The sequence below is a fragment of the Rhodamnia argentea genome, chromosome 8, assembly GCF_020921035.1.
Source record: "Rhodamnia argentea isolate NSW1041297 chromosome 8, ASM2092103v1, whole genome shotgun sequence".
Classification (NCBI taxonomy): Eukaryota; Viridiplantae; Streptophyta; class Magnoliopsida; order Myrtales; family Myrtaceae; genus Rhodamnia; species Rhodamnia argentea.
This window is the reverse complement of record NC_063157.1, coordinates 28,774,128-28,793,080: the sequence shown is the minus strand read 5'-3', so window position 1 is coordinate 28,793,080 and position 18,953 is coordinate 28,774,128. Positions and strand designations below refer to the sequence as shown.

At 43.9% G+C, this 18,953-nt stretch overlaps 2 protein-coding genes and 2 pseudogenes across 2 annotated transcripts; all 4 read left to right on the top strand.

Annotated features, from left to right (window-relative positions):
* Positions 1-255: 255 nt before the first annotated feature.
* Positions 256-1,610, top strand: LOC115755315 (probable carboxylesterase 120). The gene has a single exon (XM_030694660.2). It carries the CDS (start codon positions 331-333, stop codon positions 1,306-1,308), a length of 978 nt encoding a protein of 325 aa, XP_030550520.2. The 5' UTR covers positions 256-330; the 3' UTR covers positions 1,309-1,610.
* On the top strand, positions 313-14,253 carry LOC115755292 (annotated as a pseudogene).
* LOC115755293 lies at positions 4,479-5,709 on the top strand (annotated as a pseudogene).
* Positions 8,366-9,651, top strand: LOC115755316 (carboxylesterase 1-like). The gene has a single exon (XM_030694662.2). It carries the CDS (start codon positions 8,418-8,420, stop codon positions 9,393-9,395), a length of 978 nt encoding a protein of 325 aa, XP_030550522.2. The 5' UTR covers positions 8,366-8,417; the 3' UTR covers positions 9,396-9,651.
* Positions 14,254-18,953: the final 4,700 nt, after the last annotated feature.

Sequence of the window (18,953 nt, the reverse complement as noted above, 5' to 3'; positions counted from 1 at the left end):
TCGCTGGCTCTCTTCGTCATCTCTCTCTTAGCCCAAGACGCAGGCAACTCCTCCCTTCTCCCCCGACCTCTGCCCTGCAGATCTCCGCCATCCCTGCCCTCCTTCCTCGCCGACTCGCGTGTCCCCGGCGTGTCGGACGGGTGTCCGAGCGTGTCGGACTCGTGTCCGTGTTCGACACCGACTCGGCCGCTCCCTCCGCGTATCGGTGCTTCATAGGTCACACACTCGACTCCGTTTGACCTTTTTTGACTTTCAGAGAACTCCGACGTCCTTTAAAGATAACAGTTTCCAGCTCTTCTTTCTTCGCTCCTCCCCTCGAGGAAAGCAAACATGGCCGGTCAACATCCCGATCTTGATCCAGCTCCGGCCTTCGATGCCTACGATTACCTCAAAATCGTCCTCAACCCGGACGGCACGATCACGCGCGGCCTCGACGATCCAACTACCCCCGCCGTGCCCGATCCCGACCACCCCGTCGCCGTCCGCACCAAGGACGTCCCTCTCGACCCGACCCACAACACTTGGGCCCGGATCTACGTGCCTCGCGCATCACCACCGCCCGACCGAAAACTGCCGCTCATCGTGTATTACCACGGCGGCGGTTTCATATTGTTCTCCCCGTCCTCAGCGATAAACCAAAATCTCTGCTCCCTCGTGGCGGCGAAGCTCGGTGCCGTCGTCGTCTCCCCGGCTACCGCCTCGGCTCCGGCGCACCGTCTCCCCGCGGCCTACGACGATGCCATGGAGGCCCTCCGCTGGGTCAGGACCGCCGAGGAGGAGTGGCTGCGCGAGCGCGTTGACTTCTCGCGGTGCTTCCTGATGGGCTCGAGCGCGGGGGGGAACATCGCATACCATGCGGGCCTGCGCGCATGCGCCGCCGCGGCCGATCTGGACCCGTTGGTGATCAGAGGGCTGATATTGCACCACCCCTTCTTCGGTGGGTCCCAGAGGACCGAGTCGGAAGTGAGGCTGTTCAACAACCCGGTCCTGCCGGTGAACGTGGCGGACGTGATGTGGGAGCTGGCGCTGCCGGCCGGCGCCGACCGGGACCACGAGTATTGCAATCCCATGGCTGGGGAGAGATCGGAGGAGTGGGAGAGGATGAGAAGGCAGGGGTGGCGAGTGGTGGTGGCGGGCGGCGGCGGAGATCCGCTGGTAGATCGGCAGAGGGAGTTGACGGCGGAGATGGAGGCGAAGGGCGTGGAAGTGGCGGGCTTTTTCGGCGGCGAAGGCGATTATCATGGAGTGGAGGTGCTGGAGCCGGCTAAGGCGGAGTTGTTTGTCGAGAAACTGAAAGGCATCGTTTGAGCCAGCGGCCCGGCACGGGCAGACAAGCGGCGGTCAAAGACGGATGCCAACATTCGAATAAGAACAACCTCATTTCTTGTAAGGAAGCGAAGATGAGCAGCATAAATGTTTTCATGCATCATCCTTATCTTCGCCATATGAAAAGGCGTAACTTCCAACCGCCATGAAAGTGATGTTGTTATGCACACAAGCTTTTCTTTTGCACTCTTTCTCCCTTCCTTTCCAATCGTTGATGGGGAGGGCCAATCCGGATCCTAAACCCGGAGGCTTCGACCCGGGTTTTGTATTTTTGATTAATTCTCGAAGCCGAGCTTTGGTTGGCAAGATCATGCTTAAGTTTAAGTATTAATAGCTTCCACATCTTGGGACATTTCTGAATCGACACGTGTCGTGTAAATCATATTATAGTCGAGTTATAGACCATTCCTCAAGACAAGCCTCTTTGCGCTCTCTCGGTGCTCCGTTGGCACCGGAGAGTGACCCTTTCCTTCAATATCTTCAACTCGATCGAGCTCGATCTCTCTCTATATAGACGTTCGTAAAAAGTAGGTTTTAATTTTAGCACACTAGAGATGCCACGAGCTTTTGGCCATTAACAACTAATTGGGTGGCGTGCTTGTGAACGTCACCAAGAAATTGCAAATGTTTTGAAGCTAGTAAATCTTGTGGTGACATTTGTGGTCTTTTTTTTCTGAAATTTAGTAATTGTCTGATGGAAAATTGTGAAGGCTAACCATACGAGTTATATTACTTATAATTGAGAATTGGAAAACAACTCGTGTGTGTTTATAATTTTCATCTATCAATCTATAGTTAACTCTCGAGTTATCGAATCACGTAACCTGATTCTTTTTCTTGTTCTATATTTTTTTTATTGGTTTTGATTGTTTCCCCAAGAAAATTAAACATATGCCAAAAAAAAAAAAAAACTCATCTATAGTTTTAGACTATTTCTGTTAAGATTTATTGCGAAGCCAAAATCATAGTAATCTCTCTCTCTCTCCCTCCACTTTATCGTGTCTCTTATAATGTATAGTTTGCCGCAAAAATCTATCTCGATGACACAACATTGTTCGACAATTGTAGATAGAATATGTCTTGAGAATTGTTAATAAATAATAGGTATAAGCATACAAAAAGTTCTAAAATTTGTAATTAAAGTACAATTGAGTTCTAAAATAACTTTTAAAAAGAGTAATCGAGTCCTAGAACTCATTGAGTTGATACGATCAAATTCCTCTGTGAACTCCGTCTGAATTGGTGACAGAAAATAGCAACACAAAGTCAAAAAATAGGTCAATTTTTTTTTTTAAAAAAATTCCAAAAATAGCCAATGCTGAAAAAAGAAAACAAAAAAAAAATGGAAAGGAAAAGAAAAAGAGACACGTTGAACCGAGGAAGGAAATCTTGCTTGCTCCCGATAATCTGACAATTATTGGTTAGAACTTTTCATGGTTTCTCTTAAATTTGAGTTCTCGAGATGGAAGTTCGAAACACTAAATGGACGCTCTACTGGCCATTATTGGATGAACACATGACGTTTGTAGCTCTATTTATTTCGCTAAAAATAAATTATTTGAAAAATAATTTTATTTATTTAAAAAAAATGGAAGCCTATATCCCTTAAAATAAATAATTAATAAAAAAATATTTATTATAGATATTAGTTTAATTGTGTGCATTCTTGTGGAGGATTAAAATATATTTTTGTTCTTTCGTTTCTAAGCAATACAAGCGATCATATTGAGGAAAATATTTTTCAAACCATTCTTTTTTTTGTGAAACAAACAAAGCCCAAAGAAATTGCAAAATTGATACATTCGGTTCGGGGTTTACCGAGCTCCACCATACTCAATCAAACCGACGCCGATCTCAACAAGCATGGGCGGCTATGGCCTCGAGCTCCAAATCTCTCTTGCCGAGCTTAGGTCAAGGAGAAAATATTTAGTAGTTAGTAACCATCACATCATTAGCTCATGTGGCCTACGAGAAGACAGGTTAAATTGTTTAGATTTTCTTAGTCCGTTTTTGGTTTAAAAAAATGGTGAAAGCTTGCTTTGCTCGTATATAAGATTTCTTGCTCACGTAGAAAATGGCTTTTTCTTAAAGCCTTTTCATTTAAATTGTTATCATTTTTTTTTTCTGATACGAGGCTTGATAAGCGAGATATCTGTCAACAAATTAATAAAAAAAAATCATATTAATAATTTTTAATAGTCAAATTAAATAGAGTTAATGGAAGGGCACGGATTTTAGAATTTGATTATAAGTTTTGAAAATTTCGAGATTCAATTGTAATTCCACAATTAAGCGATTAGGGTAGATAGCACCATGTCATAAGCTGAAGTGACATGTATTTTTGTTTTCAATTCAATCAAGAATTGACACTTCGTCGTCATGATGTCACAAATGAACCCAAAAAAAAAAAATTCCCTTTTTCCTCTCTCATCTTCCACCTCTGTCGGTGGCCAGCTCCTCCAGCCCGTCACCGGCGGAATCGCCGGCATTGCGTCTGAGCCCAACACTGCTGCGCGTCCATGGTCGGGCCACTCCCCTTGTCGTCGCTCGCTGCCATGCTCATCCATCGTTGCTCGAGTTCCCTCCCTCGTCCTGAGTTGCCGCATGATCAGAGATTCGATCTTTGACCACAAAAAAAAAAAAAAAAAAAGATCAGAGATTCGGTCGACCAGATTTGGACTTCGTTGCTCGCCGTGGTTGTCGTCGGTGGATGGACGAGCTCCGTTCATGGCTTCTGTTGACGGGCCTTTCCTCTTAGTCCAAGAGTTTCCGGGGTAGTGTGGGAACAAATCTTTCTTTCTTTTTGCCCTGTTCTGGTGCAGCAGATGGACGAGCTCCAACAAAGGGGGTGGCTTTGCCATGGACACGCAGCAGTGGTCGGCTGGGGTGCAGTGCCGGCGACTCTGACGGAGAAGGTGGCCTTGGATGGAGAATGAAGAAGAGAGGAAAAACTTACACTGATTTGAAAAAAAAAAAAATGTAATTCGCTCGTCAAGTCGTGGACACGTGATGCCACGTCTTCGATCACGTGGGCCTGCTAACTACTGCGTACTTTCTCGTAAATAGTAGCCAATTGGGCACGTGTTGCGAGAAAAAGGACGAAATTTTTCTATTTCAAACTTCAGATGTTTGGAGCTCCGTCTTGTCTACCTTCGTCTCCCTCGCATGCATTTGACTTTACAGAGAACTCGGGTGGCCACGAATCCCGGTTTCCGGTTTCTTTCTCCAGTCACATCTCCAGCAAAACATGGCCGGTCAACGTCCGGACACTGACCCGGCTCCGACCGTCGATGCTTATGACCACCTCAAAGTTGTCCGCAACCCCGACGGCACCATCACGCGCCGCCTCAACTTTCCAGACACACCGGCCCAGCCCGATCCCGACCATCCCTTCGCCGTCCGTTCCAAGGACGTACTACTCAACCGGACGCGTAACACTTGGGCCAGAATCTACTTGCCTTGCCCCCAGCCGCAGCCTGATCAAAAACTGCCTCTCGTCGTCTATTACCACGGCGGCGGATTCATATACTTCAGCCCGTCCTCCACGATGGCCCATGATTTCTGTGCGCTCATGGCGGCGAAGCTCTCTGCCGTCGTTGTCTCCGCCAGCTACCGCCTCGCTCCGGAGCACCGCCTCCCCGCTGCCTATGACGACGCCGTGGAGGCCCTCCGCTGGGTCAGGACCACCGAGGAGGAGTGGCTTCGTGAGCGTGTTGACTTCTCGCGGTGCTTCCTGATGGGCACGAGCTCGGGCGGGAACATTGCGTACCACGCGGGCATGAGCGCGTGCGCCGCCGCGTCGGATCTCGAGCCATTGGTGATCAGAGGGCTGATCTTGCACCACCCATTCTTCGGTGGGTCCCGGAGGACGGAGTCGGAAGTGAGGCTGTTCAACAACCCGATCCTGCCGGTGAATGCAACGGACGTGATGTGGGAGCTGGCGCTGCCTGTGAGGAGCCGACCGAGACCACGAGTATTGCAATCCGATGGCTGTGGAGAGATCGGAGGAGTGGGAGAGGATGAGAACAAAGGGGTGGCGAGTGGTGGTGGCAGGCGGCGGCGGAGATCCGTTGATAGATCGGCAGAGGGAGTTGATGGCGGAGCTGGAGGCGAAGGGCGTGCAAGTGTTGGGCCTTTTCGGCGGGGAAGGCGATTTTCATGTAGTGGAGATGATGGAACCGGCTAAGGCGGAGCTGTTTATGGAGAAACTGAAAGAAATCGTCTGAGGTGGCGGCTCGGCTAGGCCGGTGGCCGGAGACGGGAAGATCAACGGTGGTCAAAGACGGAGGGCACCTATCCAATAAAAGCAACCTTGTATCTTGTAAGAAAGTGATGATGAGGAGAACGTATGTGTTCATGCATCATCCTTATCTCCACTATCTGAAAAGCACTTGAGCATAATTAGCAAGGTGAATCGTTAATTAATAAGAAATTAATTATACGAAATTTTTTTTTTCGCTGGTATTTTATTTGTGTTTTTTTTGCAACTAACGATAATGTTTCAGATTCCATTAAGATATGTGCACTTAATTTATTTAAAATTCAGTTCAACATGAAAACTATGAAATATGTAGAGTTTTTGTATTGTAATTTCAATTCCAATTATATGCGCAAACGATTTTGACCATGTAAACTTTAGTTTTAACTTGTTTCACAAGAATTTCTCTTGCGATGAAGTACATTTCACAGAAAGTAGTTTTTTGATTTTGAAATGTAGGGAAATGGTTCTTCGATGATTTCGGATAGGAGTGATCCAGAAAATCAAGAATCAATGGATGAAACTTTACTAAAATTATGCAAAAGCGAACCAAGCCGGAGTTTGACTCGACAGAGAGATTCAGAAAATACAATTTTATATAAAGGAACCAACTTGAACAAACTTTGATGGTGTTTAACTCGATGACAAAAGCCTAAATACGATTCAATATTATGTTGGAGTTTGACTCGATGATAAGAATTTGAAAGCTACAACTAAGGAAATTAAAGTGCGACACAAGAAATAAAGATAAAGATAAATTTGTTTGATTTGTCGGGGCAAGGATTCTAGTGGATGATCGATGGTATTTATGAAGGTTGAATGATAACTGCTCCTGAACGCTTGCAACTTTTGAATAATTTGCATCGATTGCTTCCACGTTTGTTATTCTTTAGAAACAATTCGATCACGTTCTTGGGTAGCTATTTCCTCCATATGCAAGTTATCACATCACCGTTGATAGCCCTCTAGCGGCTTGCAGTAGCTTGAATTTCTCTATCTGCCCTTATCGATCATGCCCACGTTCCTTATTTATCGCGAAAGAGGCCCACCGCTTGCAATAGCTTGAATTTCTATGTCTGTTCTCAATCCGCAACTTATGGAGTAGGACTTAATTATATAATTTGGGCTCCTAGGTATGATGCACTTGAGACTTTTTATTTGATTCTATATCGGAGCTCTATTGGGTGAGGTCGTGTATGTGTGTGTGTCTCTTTCAATAGAAGATCTATCTCGTGTCTAGTAAGGCATCATCCCACTCGGCAAGAACTCCAAATCATTCTTTTGAAGCTCTTCCTTTTCTTCATAAATGATCATTTCAATTTTTAAATTTTTCTCAATGGATTTCTAAGCCTGGTCTCAATCGTTCTTGTTAAATGTGTTTAACAAGTGTCTTAATACCGGCTAAGAAGTGACTAATCGACATATCCCACAGACAAAGTACAACCATCACTGTGTAAGTTCCATCCTTAACACCAATCAAAACTTGCTAAACCCCCCAAAAAGATTTCAAGACCATTAATAATTACACGAGCAAGACAAGGACACTTCATCAAAAGCGGATGAAACGTCAGAGTGCGGGTTAGTGAGAGGCGGGTTGCTCTGTCCCTTTTAACCCCGGAGATAATCATGATTAGTCCCGGGGAATTGTCGCAGAGCAACACCATCACTTTCCCGACTCCCTGCGAGGCACGCGAAAAGCGCACAACCGTAATCACCAGACCCGGTTTAATTATAAACCTACGTTGCCGGCACCCATCCATGCACTTTCGATAGATCAAGTCAAGGATCTTAATTAAAGGCTAATGTAGATTGAAATTCACGCGAAACACGGCGTCGTCATCGCGTCACACGTTATAGAGCTCGATTTAAAGTTTAGGTGATGCGGGACATGCTCATTTTAGTTGAAGTACTTGTGCATTCTAAAACCAATTAAGTATCGACTGAATTTTACATGACTTTTTCGATATCTGAATAATGCCGCCTTTTTCAAATTCAAATGAAAAGTTCTAAGCATAAATGTACAGTAGTTGATAACTTGTGGCGAAGAGCTTGACATGAACAAATTATTTTTACCACAACCTTGTTTAAGCTTGACTCGACCACCTCTCAATTTACGTGTCCTTTTTAAATGGGATGTGTGAAAAATTACCAAACCCTTCTAGAAAAACGGGGCTCTACTTTCGGAAGCGCTGTGGTAATTACATCACGTAGGAATTCGACACTCCTTTCGCCAACCGCAACTACTACGAGAATGTTATATCTGCATCTTTGATGCGTGTTGCAAGATACTAAACCTTAGCATGTGGGGAAAATTACTAAAAAAAGATCTGCAATCTATTACAATTATGTCAATTCAATCTTAAATATATTTTTTTCACCAATTTAACATTTGTGCCAATTCAATCCATTCAGTCAATCTTAGCATACGTGTGCCCTCTTATAATTTTGTCTTCTAATTTTAATCGACAATAAAAACACATAAAAAAAAAGGAGAATTGAGCAATCAAAATAATGAAACTGGATCGGCAAGTGATCCGATTTCAACAAACATATTTCTAGTCATTAGTTGACCATCTCACCGTCAGCTTAGCCGGACTTTTTTATTTTATTTTATGTGAAGACTTGGCGAGTATTACTTTTATTTTTTCTGCAAGTGTTATTTTACTATATTTATCAGGGATGAAAGCATTCATTTATCATTACAAAAATGGTTTATGCGATTGTCCAATTATTTCAGCGATAAACATCGGTTTTGCCTACAGCGGCTCCATCAACTGGCAACAAGTAACAGTTTCCCATTTCTCTCTTCAGTCCCACCTTGAGCAAAGCAGACATGGCCGGCCAACATCCAGATCGAAATCCAAATCCGGCCGCCAATGCCTATGACCGCCCCAGAGTTGTCCTCGATCCAGACGGCACGTTCCCGCGCCTCCTCGACGATCCAAAGACCCCAGCCGTGCCCGATCCCGACCAGCCCTTCGCCGTCCGCACCAAGGACGTCCCAATCAACCCCACCCACGGCACTTGGGCCCGAATCTACTTGCCTCGCCCACCGTTACCGCCGGACCAAAAACTGCCGCTCATCGTGTATTACCACGGCGGCGGGTTCGTGTACTTCTCGCCGTCCTCCACGAGAATCCACGAATTCTGCTCCCTCATTGCGGCGAAGCTCTCTGCCGTCGTCGTCTCCTCCAGCTACCGCCTCGCTCCGGAGAACCGCCTCCCTGCGGCGTACGACGATGCCGTGGAGGCCCTCTGCTGGGTCAGGACAGCCACGGAGGAGTGGCTGCGCGAGCGCGTTGACTTCTCGCGGTGCTTCCTGATGGGCACGAGCGCTGGGGGGAACATCGCGTACCACGCGGGCCTGCGCGCGAGCGCCGCCACGGTTGATCTAGAGCCGTTGGTGATCAGAGGGCTGATCTTGCACCACCCCTTCTTCGGTGGGTCCCAGAGGACCGAGTCGGAAACAAGGCTGTTCAACAACCCTGTCCTGCCCGTAAACGGGACGGACCTGATGTGGGAGCTGGCCCTGCCGGCCGGCGCAGACCGGGACCACGAGTATTGCAACCCAATGGCTGGGGATAGACTGGAGGAATGGGGGAGGATGAGAACGTTGGGGTGGCAAGTGGTGGTGGCGGGCGGCGGCGGAGATCCTTTGATAGATCGGCAGAGGGAGTTGACGGCGGAGCTGGAGGCGAAGGGGGTGCAGGTGGTGGGCTTTTTCGGCGGCGAAGGCGATTCTCATGCGGTGGAGATGATGGAGCCGGCTAAGGCAGAGTTCTTTCTCGAGAAACTGAAAGGCATAGTTTGAGCTGGCGGCTCAGCTAGGCCGGTGGCCGGGGAAGGGAAGATAAACGGCGGTCAGAGGGGGAGTGCCCGGTGCGCGCGGTGGTTTGTCTCTTTGCCTTCGTTTTCATTGACGTTGTCTTTGTGTCTTGTTTCTTTTTTAGATTAATATTATTGTTAATGTCACCCATTATTATAATCCGCGCAATAGAAATCTATCAAATTATAAGTCATCGATCGAATGAAAACGACCTTCTATCTTGTAAGAAAGTGAAGACGAGTCGCATAGACGTGTTCCTCCAAAAGGGCATAACGTTCTGAGCAACGCTAGGGCAATGGTGCCGTCATATCTTCATCCAAACGGTGCATTTTGAGCTATTAGTGCCACTTCAAAGCCACGGGCAACCGGACATTTGAGTAAATGAATGACAAAAATATTTGGGGCTCAATGAGAATAAAATTATTCATGTTATCTTTCCCGAGAAAAATTGTCTAAAACGTTCTAAACTTATTGTGCGGCGGTCAATGCAGCCAAAAACCATTTAATTGCGTCAATTTAGTCATAAAATTTTTGACAATTTACCAATTTTCCCTTTAAACCTTTTGATGAGTTGTCAATTTAGTCCTAAACATTTTAATGATATGATAATTTAGTCGTTCCGGCTAATTTTGTCGAAAAACTACTATTATGAATGTCGGTCTTCTTACGTGACGTGGCCGGAACCGACGTGGATAATTTTGTCAAATTTTTAGATATTTTTTTTCTTTGGCCAATGTCCGTACTTAACCATGGCCGACAATGGACCACAAGCGAGGGTTGTACTCGCCGGATTTGGTGAAGGCTCCACCCTCACAGCTGGGTGACAATAGCCCTCGTCGGATTTGGCAAGGGCTCAACAAGGGCACCCCTCATCCATGTGGCGAAGGTCGAGCCCTCACTATGTTCACAAGGGCGACCATCGTCTATGGGCGATCGCCGAGCATTGCCAAGTATCGGCCATAGGCTAAAGGGAAAATAAAAGATTATTTTTTATAAAAAAATTCAAAAAATTGTTTACGTCAACATCACCATGTAGGATGGTCGACGGCCGACCTACGTCCATGTTAGTGATTTGCAACCAAAATTGGCCAAATGTCTAAATGGACAAATCGTTAAAAATTTTATGACCAAATTGTTAAATCATCAAAAGATTTAGGATTAAATTGACACGATTTAAAAATTAGGACTAAATCGATAAATTGTCAAAAGTTTTAGGACTAAATTAATGCAATTGTAAAGTTTAGGACTTAATTGTGAGTCATTCAGTAGATTTAGAACTTTTTGGACAATTATCTATATCTTTCCTCTATGAAAAGATTTTGTAGAAGAATCATTTTTTATTCTTTTACTCAATTTTGCATTATGTTATAGAGAAACTCCATGATGCCCACAAAAATAAAATATTCATACTCTACGATGTTTTGCCCTTAGTAAATGTCAAAATGTCAACACCCCCAAAAAAAAAAGAAAGTGTAAATCCTTGTATATTATCGAATGCATTAAAATATGCTACAAGTACGGGTACAATAAAATGTTATGGTGGCAACGTCAAAAATGAAATTATTAAAGCCATCAAGACAAACGTATAAGTTTTATATAAATGTACCAAAAAAATATTCCATATGTCACACCCAACGTTAATTCAATTTTGGTTTCTTTTATTTATGTTCACTTAAATTAAGTGCAAATGTTTCAAATTTCTTTTTGTTAGTCAGTGAACAGATGACCAACTAAAATCAGCATATCTCAAATGCTCCATACAAAAAAGAGAAAAGGACGTAGTAAAACATAAAAGAAAAGAGAAAGTGAAAAGGAAATTAGAATCGGCTAAATAAGGGCACACATGCCAACACTTCTGCTTCAAAAATCAACTTATAGTCAAAAGTTGATTTTTCTATTTTTACTCAAAAGCAAAAGTTGATTTTTCTATTTCTGCTTCATAAATTGATTTCTAATCAAATAAATTCGTTTGGTAACAGTTGAATATTTTTACTTCTGAAACATTATTAACACAAAATTTTTTATGAAAAATTGTTGTCGGCGATCGAAAAATTTTTACTTCATTTTTAATTTTTTAATTTCTTTAAAAATAATTTTAATATTATTTTACTTTTTAAAAAATAAAAATTATTATTTATTTTTTACTTTGGTGGTCGGAGATAGGCGACTCGGTGGTGGTGGGCGGCACGATGGTTGACATCGCGGTGGTCGACGGTTGGTTGCGGGCGGCGGCAATGGTCGGTGATAGTCGGCTGGCGGCGGTGGCCATGGTCGGCAATGGGTGGTGATGAATGGAGGTTCGCGGTGGTTGGCGGAGGGAGACGATTAGTTGGTGGCAACAACCGGCGGAGATCTGCGGTGCGTGGCGGTGGGCAATGGTTGGCGGTTGGCGTGATCGCGAGCGGCGGTCGGTGGAGGTCGGTGATGGACGGCGGTGGAAGTGGGCAACAGTGAAGATCGACAGAGGCGGGTGTGGTTGAAAAGATGGTGATAGCATAATGAAAAGAGGATGATGCGAAAAGCACTTTTTGAGTTTTTTTTTTGTTCAAGAAGTACTTCTAGAGTTGAGAAGCAATTTTTCTTTTAACTTATCAATTTGGGGGAAAAAAACTTTAGAAATGAAAATTCACTTCAGAAGTAAAAATTTCTTTCAGAAATAAAAATTTTTACCAAATGGATTTTTTGCTCTAGAAACACTTTTGGAGTATAAATTCACTTAGCAAACGTGCAATGGGATAAATTTTGAGATAGAAGGACGGCTCTGATACACCTTTGTTGTGGATGACAACCTGAAGGGCGAGATTAGAGTTCTTCAGTGTTGATGGCCATGTGATATATAACTTCTCTTTCACACCCTTTGTCGTCAGAGTAAGATTGACGATAACGATCGGGAGGTGATCGGAGGCGATGACAATAGCACGATGATCGGAAGAAACGATAATCAGCTGTTGTTAAGGTGCACAATGGCCGACGAAACTTGATACATCACTCCATCACTCATCATTTTGTACGTTATTTAAAAAGAAAAATTATCCAATCCAAGTTTATCCTACCCCTAGCCTGGATTTCTTATCCGACATTTTATCCAGGCATATCCGAATTTATCCCATCTAGAGGACGTTGCCTAACACAAGATAGAATATTTTGTTATTTTATCCGAACCCAAATTCAGACCGCCAAACCAAACGCAGCCTTATATGAGCCCATTTTGGGGTTGAGCTGGTATTATCACGGCCCACGCAACATCACTCGGCCCGGCCAGGGCGTCCCCACCGAGCCGACGATGCTCGAGGAAAACAGTTGGAGCTGGCCCAAAAAGGCCGCTCGAGTCGTCCTTGGCAAGCACGGTGAAGGGGCAGTCGGGATCGGGCCATGGCGGGGGCAGTTGGATAGTCGCATGAGGTAAGTCACGAGCCATCATCGGTCGCGACTGGATCTGGATCTGGATCTGGACTGTGACGGGCCATTTTTGCTTTGCTCGAGGTGGGACTGGAGAAAGATTAAGAAATCAGAAATCAGACAGGTGGGCCAACAATGTCTGTAAGAACGTAAGTCTTTATCATGGCTGTCCACACGCTCGACTGCATTTGACTTTTTGACTTTCAGAGAACTCCGACGGCCGCAAAGAACCGTTTCCTGCTTTCTGTCTTCAGCGCCCCCCCCGCCCCTCGAGCATGGCCGGTCAACAACATCCGGATCTTGATCCAGCTCCGGCCGTCGATGCCTATGACTACCTCAAAATCGTCCTCAACCCAGACGGCACCATTACGCGCGGCCTCGACGATCCAACTATCCCCGCCGTGCCCGACCCCGACCAGCCCTTCGCCGTCCGCTCCAAGGACGTCCCGCTCGACCCGACCCACAACACATGGGCCCGCATCTACGCGCCTCGCTCATCACCACCGTCCGACCGGAAACTATCCCTCATCGTGTATTACCACGCCGGCGGATTCGTGTACTCCTCCCCGTCCTCCGCAATGAACCACAATCTCTGCTCCCTCATGGCGGCGAAGCTCGGCGCCGTCGTCGTATCCGCCAGCTACCGCCTCGCTCCTGAACACCACCTCCCTGCGGCCTACGACGACGCCGTGGAGGCCCTCCGCTGGGTGAGGACCGCCGAGGAGGAGTGGCTTCGCGAGCGCGTTGACTTCTCGCGGTGCTTCCTGATGGCCACGAGCGCGGGCGGGAACATCGCATACCACGTGGGCCTGCGCGCGTGCACCACCGCGGCCGATCTGGAGCCTTTGGTGATCAGAGGTCTGATCTTGCACCACGCCTTCTTCGGTGGGTCCAAGAGGACGGAGTCGGAAGTGAGGCTGTTCAACAACCCGGTCCTGCCGGTGAACGTGGCGGACCTGATGTGGGAGTTGGGGCTGCCGGCCGGCGCCGACCGGGACCACGAGTATTGCAATCCCATGGCTGCGGAGAGAACGGAGGAGTGGGAGAGGATGAGAACGCTGGGGTGGCGAGTGGTCGTGGCGGGCGGCGGCGGAGATCCGCTGATAGATCGGCAGAGGGAGTTGATGGCGAAGCTGGAGGCGAAGGGCGTGGAAGTGGTGGGCTTTTTCGGTGGCGAAGGCGATTATCATGGAGTGGAGTTTGTGGAACCGGCTAAGGCAGAGTTGTTTTTCGAGAAATTGAAAGGAATCGTTTGTGCCGGCGGCTCAGCGATGCTGGCGGCCCGGGACGGGAAGATATAAATGGCGGTCAAAGACGGATGCCATCTATCGAATAAAAACAACCTTATTTCTTGTAAGAAAGTATAGATGAGTAGCACAAATGTATTCTCACCTCATCTTTTGTCTCCGCCATATGAAAAGGCATAATAACTTCCAACCGCAATGAATGTCTTCCTTTGCACTCTTTCTCCCTTCCTTTCCAATCATCGATGGGAGGGCCAATCCGGGTCCTAAACTCGGAGTCTCCGACCCGGATTTTGCATTGCTGATTAGTTCTCGGACCGAGCTTTGGTGGGCAAGATAGTCTTTAAGTTTAAGGATCAATAGCAGCTTCCACATCTTAGGACATTTTTTAATCGACATGTGTCGCGCAAATCATATTATGGTCGAGTTGTGAAAGATTGCTGAGGACATGCTACTTTGACTCTATTGCTATATTCAGTTGAACGTGATGGAAGGTAAAGCTTTTTGGCGTATCAAGTGATGCTTTCCGTCGATGTACTCAACTTGATCGAGCCCCGATTGAATGGTCGTCGTCTCTTGAAGTTGGTAAAACCCTTTTTTGGAACATGTGTATACACGCGCATTATTAATGTGAGCAATCATGTCGCTCCTCTTACCTCTCTTTTGAACCAAGAAATAGAGAAATCATCTTCCTTATCACCCGAGTCACGAACGTGTCAATTATTGACTAAATGACTTCAAATTCCCAAAATCCAATATGCATAACTCTTGCAAAGATCTTTCTTCCTTCTTGTCTCACCCAGGCTGAACTCATTGTGATTTCATATGGTGACCAGATCCTCACTTGTCCCCTATGACTTGGTTTTCGCTTTCTTCTCTCCATATTTGGAATTTGGTTGGCTACATAAAGCAGTTGAGAACATGTCTCGAGTTTGAATTCATGAAGTGAATCCAATATAAGATCCATTGAGTTAGCTAAAAAGGTTTCCTATTATGGACTTAGATGTTATTTGCGTGTAAATGCTAGTGAACTCCATCATGGAGAAATTGCAAGTATTTTGAAGTCAATAGATCTTGTGGTAGATTTATAATTTCCTTTGTTAGATTTAGTAATAGTCTCATGAGAAATTGTAAAGGCTAATGTGTGAGTAATATTACTTATAATTGGAGCTAGAAGACACCAAAAAAACTAAATGGCTCGAGTGTGCTTGTAATTTCTCTCTATTGCTCGATCTACAGTGAAATCTTGTGCTACGATTGAATCACATAATCCAATAACTTTTCTCATTTTATTTTTTTTTTTCGATTGCTTGTTTTTTACAATAAAATCAAACATATGCGAACAAAAAAATGATTGAATAGTTTCGGTCTATCTCCGTTGAGATCATTGCATAGCCCAAAATCATAGTAATCACTCTCTCTCCTTTCACTTTCATCTTTCTTCTAATCTATAGTTTATCGCAAAAATCTCCCTTCATAACGCCACATGCCTATAGAAATCGTAGATCAAATGTTTTTTAGAATCACTATTAAATAATAGGGATAAATGCACGGAATCCTAAAACTTTCAAAAAATTTAATTAAGTCATAGAATTTTTCAAGTTGATACAATCAAATTCCTCCATGAACCACATCTAAATTGGTGATGGACAATGACGACCCCAAATAAGAAAATAGTTTGAAAATTTTGAGAAAAAATATTCCAAAAAATATCAAATATCTAGCAGCCATGGCTACGAGCTCAAAGAAGCTTCAGCTCTCATGGCCGCGAGCTTCAAATCTCTCCCGCCAAGCTCATGCCAAGACAGGTAAAATTGTTTAGATTGCCAAGCTCATGCCAAGATAGGTGAAATTGTTTAGATTTTCATGGCCGTTTGAGTCTGTTTTTGGTTACCCAAAAAAATGGTGAAATTGTTTGATTTTTTTCCCGCCGATTATTTTTTTGGTCGTATTTTCCCTCTAATTTTTTTTTTGGCCAAAGTAAAATTTCATTTATATCCGAGTGAAACAACGTGGTCCAACTGCTACAATTTCAAAAAAAAAAAAAAAAAAAAAGCTCCAATAAAAAGTCATCATAACAAATATAGAGATCACACACTAAAAAAATAAATCTATAACTTCTTCAAATCAAAATCGGTGGCAGATCTATGAGCATGATGCATGTTTGGCATTCCCAATGCTATCACCATGCGGAATAAAATAATTGAACAAGCACAGATCCGATAGTGAGAGTGAAACCTTGCTCTTCCGATCTTTTTTGAAACTGGACTTGTAAGTTAACGAAATTTGGGGGAAGCGAAACGCAAAAAACATACACTAAAAAAACTCTCCAAAATGGGAGAGCAAAATTTCTAGATTTAGATTAGATCAGAAGAAAAAGGCTATACATATGGGAGGAAAGCAAAAAAAAAAAAAAAAAGAACAAAAAATTAAATTAGCTATTGAAGAGGGAAGGGTAGGACAAGATCTAGCTTAAACCATCCCCCTTCATAGAAATAGAATAAGGGGGTTGTGTGAAGATGAGATAGAGAGGAGGTCAGCAGCTAGGATTTTCTTTTGGGAGAACTATTCCCCTTGATTTTAGGGCGCACATGATAACACTACTGCCTCAGAAATCAACTTCTATTCTACAAGAAGAAATTGATTTTTATACTTTTACTACAGAAGTTGATTTCTAATCAGAGAAATTTATTTGATAATGGTTGAAAATTTTTACTTTTGAAACATTATTAACACAAAATCTTATGAAAAATTATTATCAATCGCTGAAAATTTTCTACTTCATTTTTAAATTTTTAAATTTCTTTAAAAATTAATTTATGTTATTAAAAATATTATTTACTTTTAAATAAAAATTATTTATTTTTAACTCGGATGGTGGTGATCGAGAGGGGAGCGGCCGACGGTGGTCACGACGGTGGTGCGGCGATAGTCGGCTGCTGGCGGTGACGGTCGGCCGGGGGGCGATGGTCTGCGGTGGGCGCCGGTGGCTAGCGGTAGTTTGTGATGGGCGCAACGACGTTGCGGCGATAGGTGGTGGACGACGGTAGGTGGTGGTCAATAGCGGGCGGCGGGCGGCAGCGACGGGCGATGACGGCCGAGGCGTGGTTGGGAGAGAGGCCCTAAAAATGAAAAGAGATCGAAGTGAGAGAAATATTAATGTTGAGACATTTCTACTTCTGAAAGAGAATAACTTTTTAACTTTTGGAATTAACTCAAAAATAACTTCATAAGTAGAAATTTTCTTCAAAAGTAAAATTGTAATATTACGTAACCAAATGGATTTTTGCTTTAGAACCACTTCTGTAAAAATGTAATTATGGCCTTTAGGCGGCGCCATTATTGCTATGTAGTTTGCTTTGGTCAAAGTCTTTTGGAAGGTAGCGAGGAAGATGATACTATTTTTTTTTTCCTTGCACGGAGAGAAAATGGCTTTCTTTTTCTTTAGCCTTTTCTTTTAAATTCTTATCATTTTTTTTTTTGCTCTTATTCTCTTTTCTATTTTATGATTTTTTTATTTCAATTTTTTTTTCTGATATGACGCTTCACTCGCAGCAAATATGTTATGAAATTAATTAAAAAAAGGCTACATTGTTATTTGTAATTGGCCACATTAGACAGAGTTAATGGAGAAACTTTAGTCATATCAATTTGATAATTTTTGAATATTTCAGGACTCAATTATAAGTCCAAAAACTTATTGCGAAAGTGCAATTGAGTCCTAAAACTTTCAAAAAAGTGCAATCAAGTCCTAAAACTTATCAAATTGGTGCAATTAAGTCCTTCCATTAACACCGTCAATTTGTCTAATGGAAAATGATAACGTGACATTTTTAAATTAATTTATCTATCCTACGTGTTATTTTTTTGTTTTTTTAATTCTTACTTAAATCAAATTAAAGAACTAAAAAAAAGACTAAAATATTAAATCTAAAAAAAGCAGGCAAGGCCTCGCCGGTGAGACGCCCCGGCGGCCACGGCCCATTGCCAGAGGGACATGCAATCTCTGCCGACCTTTAGGCCGGGGTGGTCGGTTCTCGCCAACCCCAGGCGAGGCCTCGCTGTCCTCCCCTAGGGCCAACGACCTCTGCCAATCCCTTTGGGAAATTAGAGAAAAAAAAACGGTTATTTATGTGTGGCTTTTTATATGTATAAAAAAAACAAAACAATGTGGACTAAACGCCGACGCATCGAGTCATTCTCTCCGACGCTCACTCTCCTTCACTGTTCGAAGCCGCCAGTTGCCCTCGAGCTCTCTCTCCCTCCTGTCACTCACTCGATCATCGGCATCCTCTCTCACTCACTCACACAATGAGCGCAGGAAAAAAGTGCTTCAGAGCTAGGTGCTTGGAGAGAAAAATTAGGGCTCGATATTTGCAGGAAAGAAACTGGGGTTCGGTGCCCCGAGGGAGGAATCTGACAACTGAGACAAAATGAGTGATTTGTCCATGCTGAAATGAATCTCGGTGCTTGTTGAAACAAATTTGATCCGATTGTCTTGCTCCTTGTCTCCATTGCAAGATTTAGCTCTTAATTTTGGAGTTTCTGAATTGGAATCTAAAGAACTTGGGTGAATAACTTGATTTGTCCAAATTAAGGTTCATATTTGGGGCAAAACATGAAGACGACATCGTTTAGGGCTATTAATGCTAACCGGGCTTGCCGTCAAGCCAAGTTGATTAGGGAAGTTGATGAAATATTACCACATTGGAATTTTAGCATCCCAATTCGGAGTTGACACTTGAAGTAATTATTTTTTTAATTAAAAAGTGGCACTTAAGTAATCCGACGAAATGTTTTGGCATCAAAGTGAGTGACGTAAAAAAATTATAAACTCTGTTTTTTTGCGAAAAATAACTTTTAGGAAAACATTTTTCGGATTTTCCGGTGTTTGGTTCAC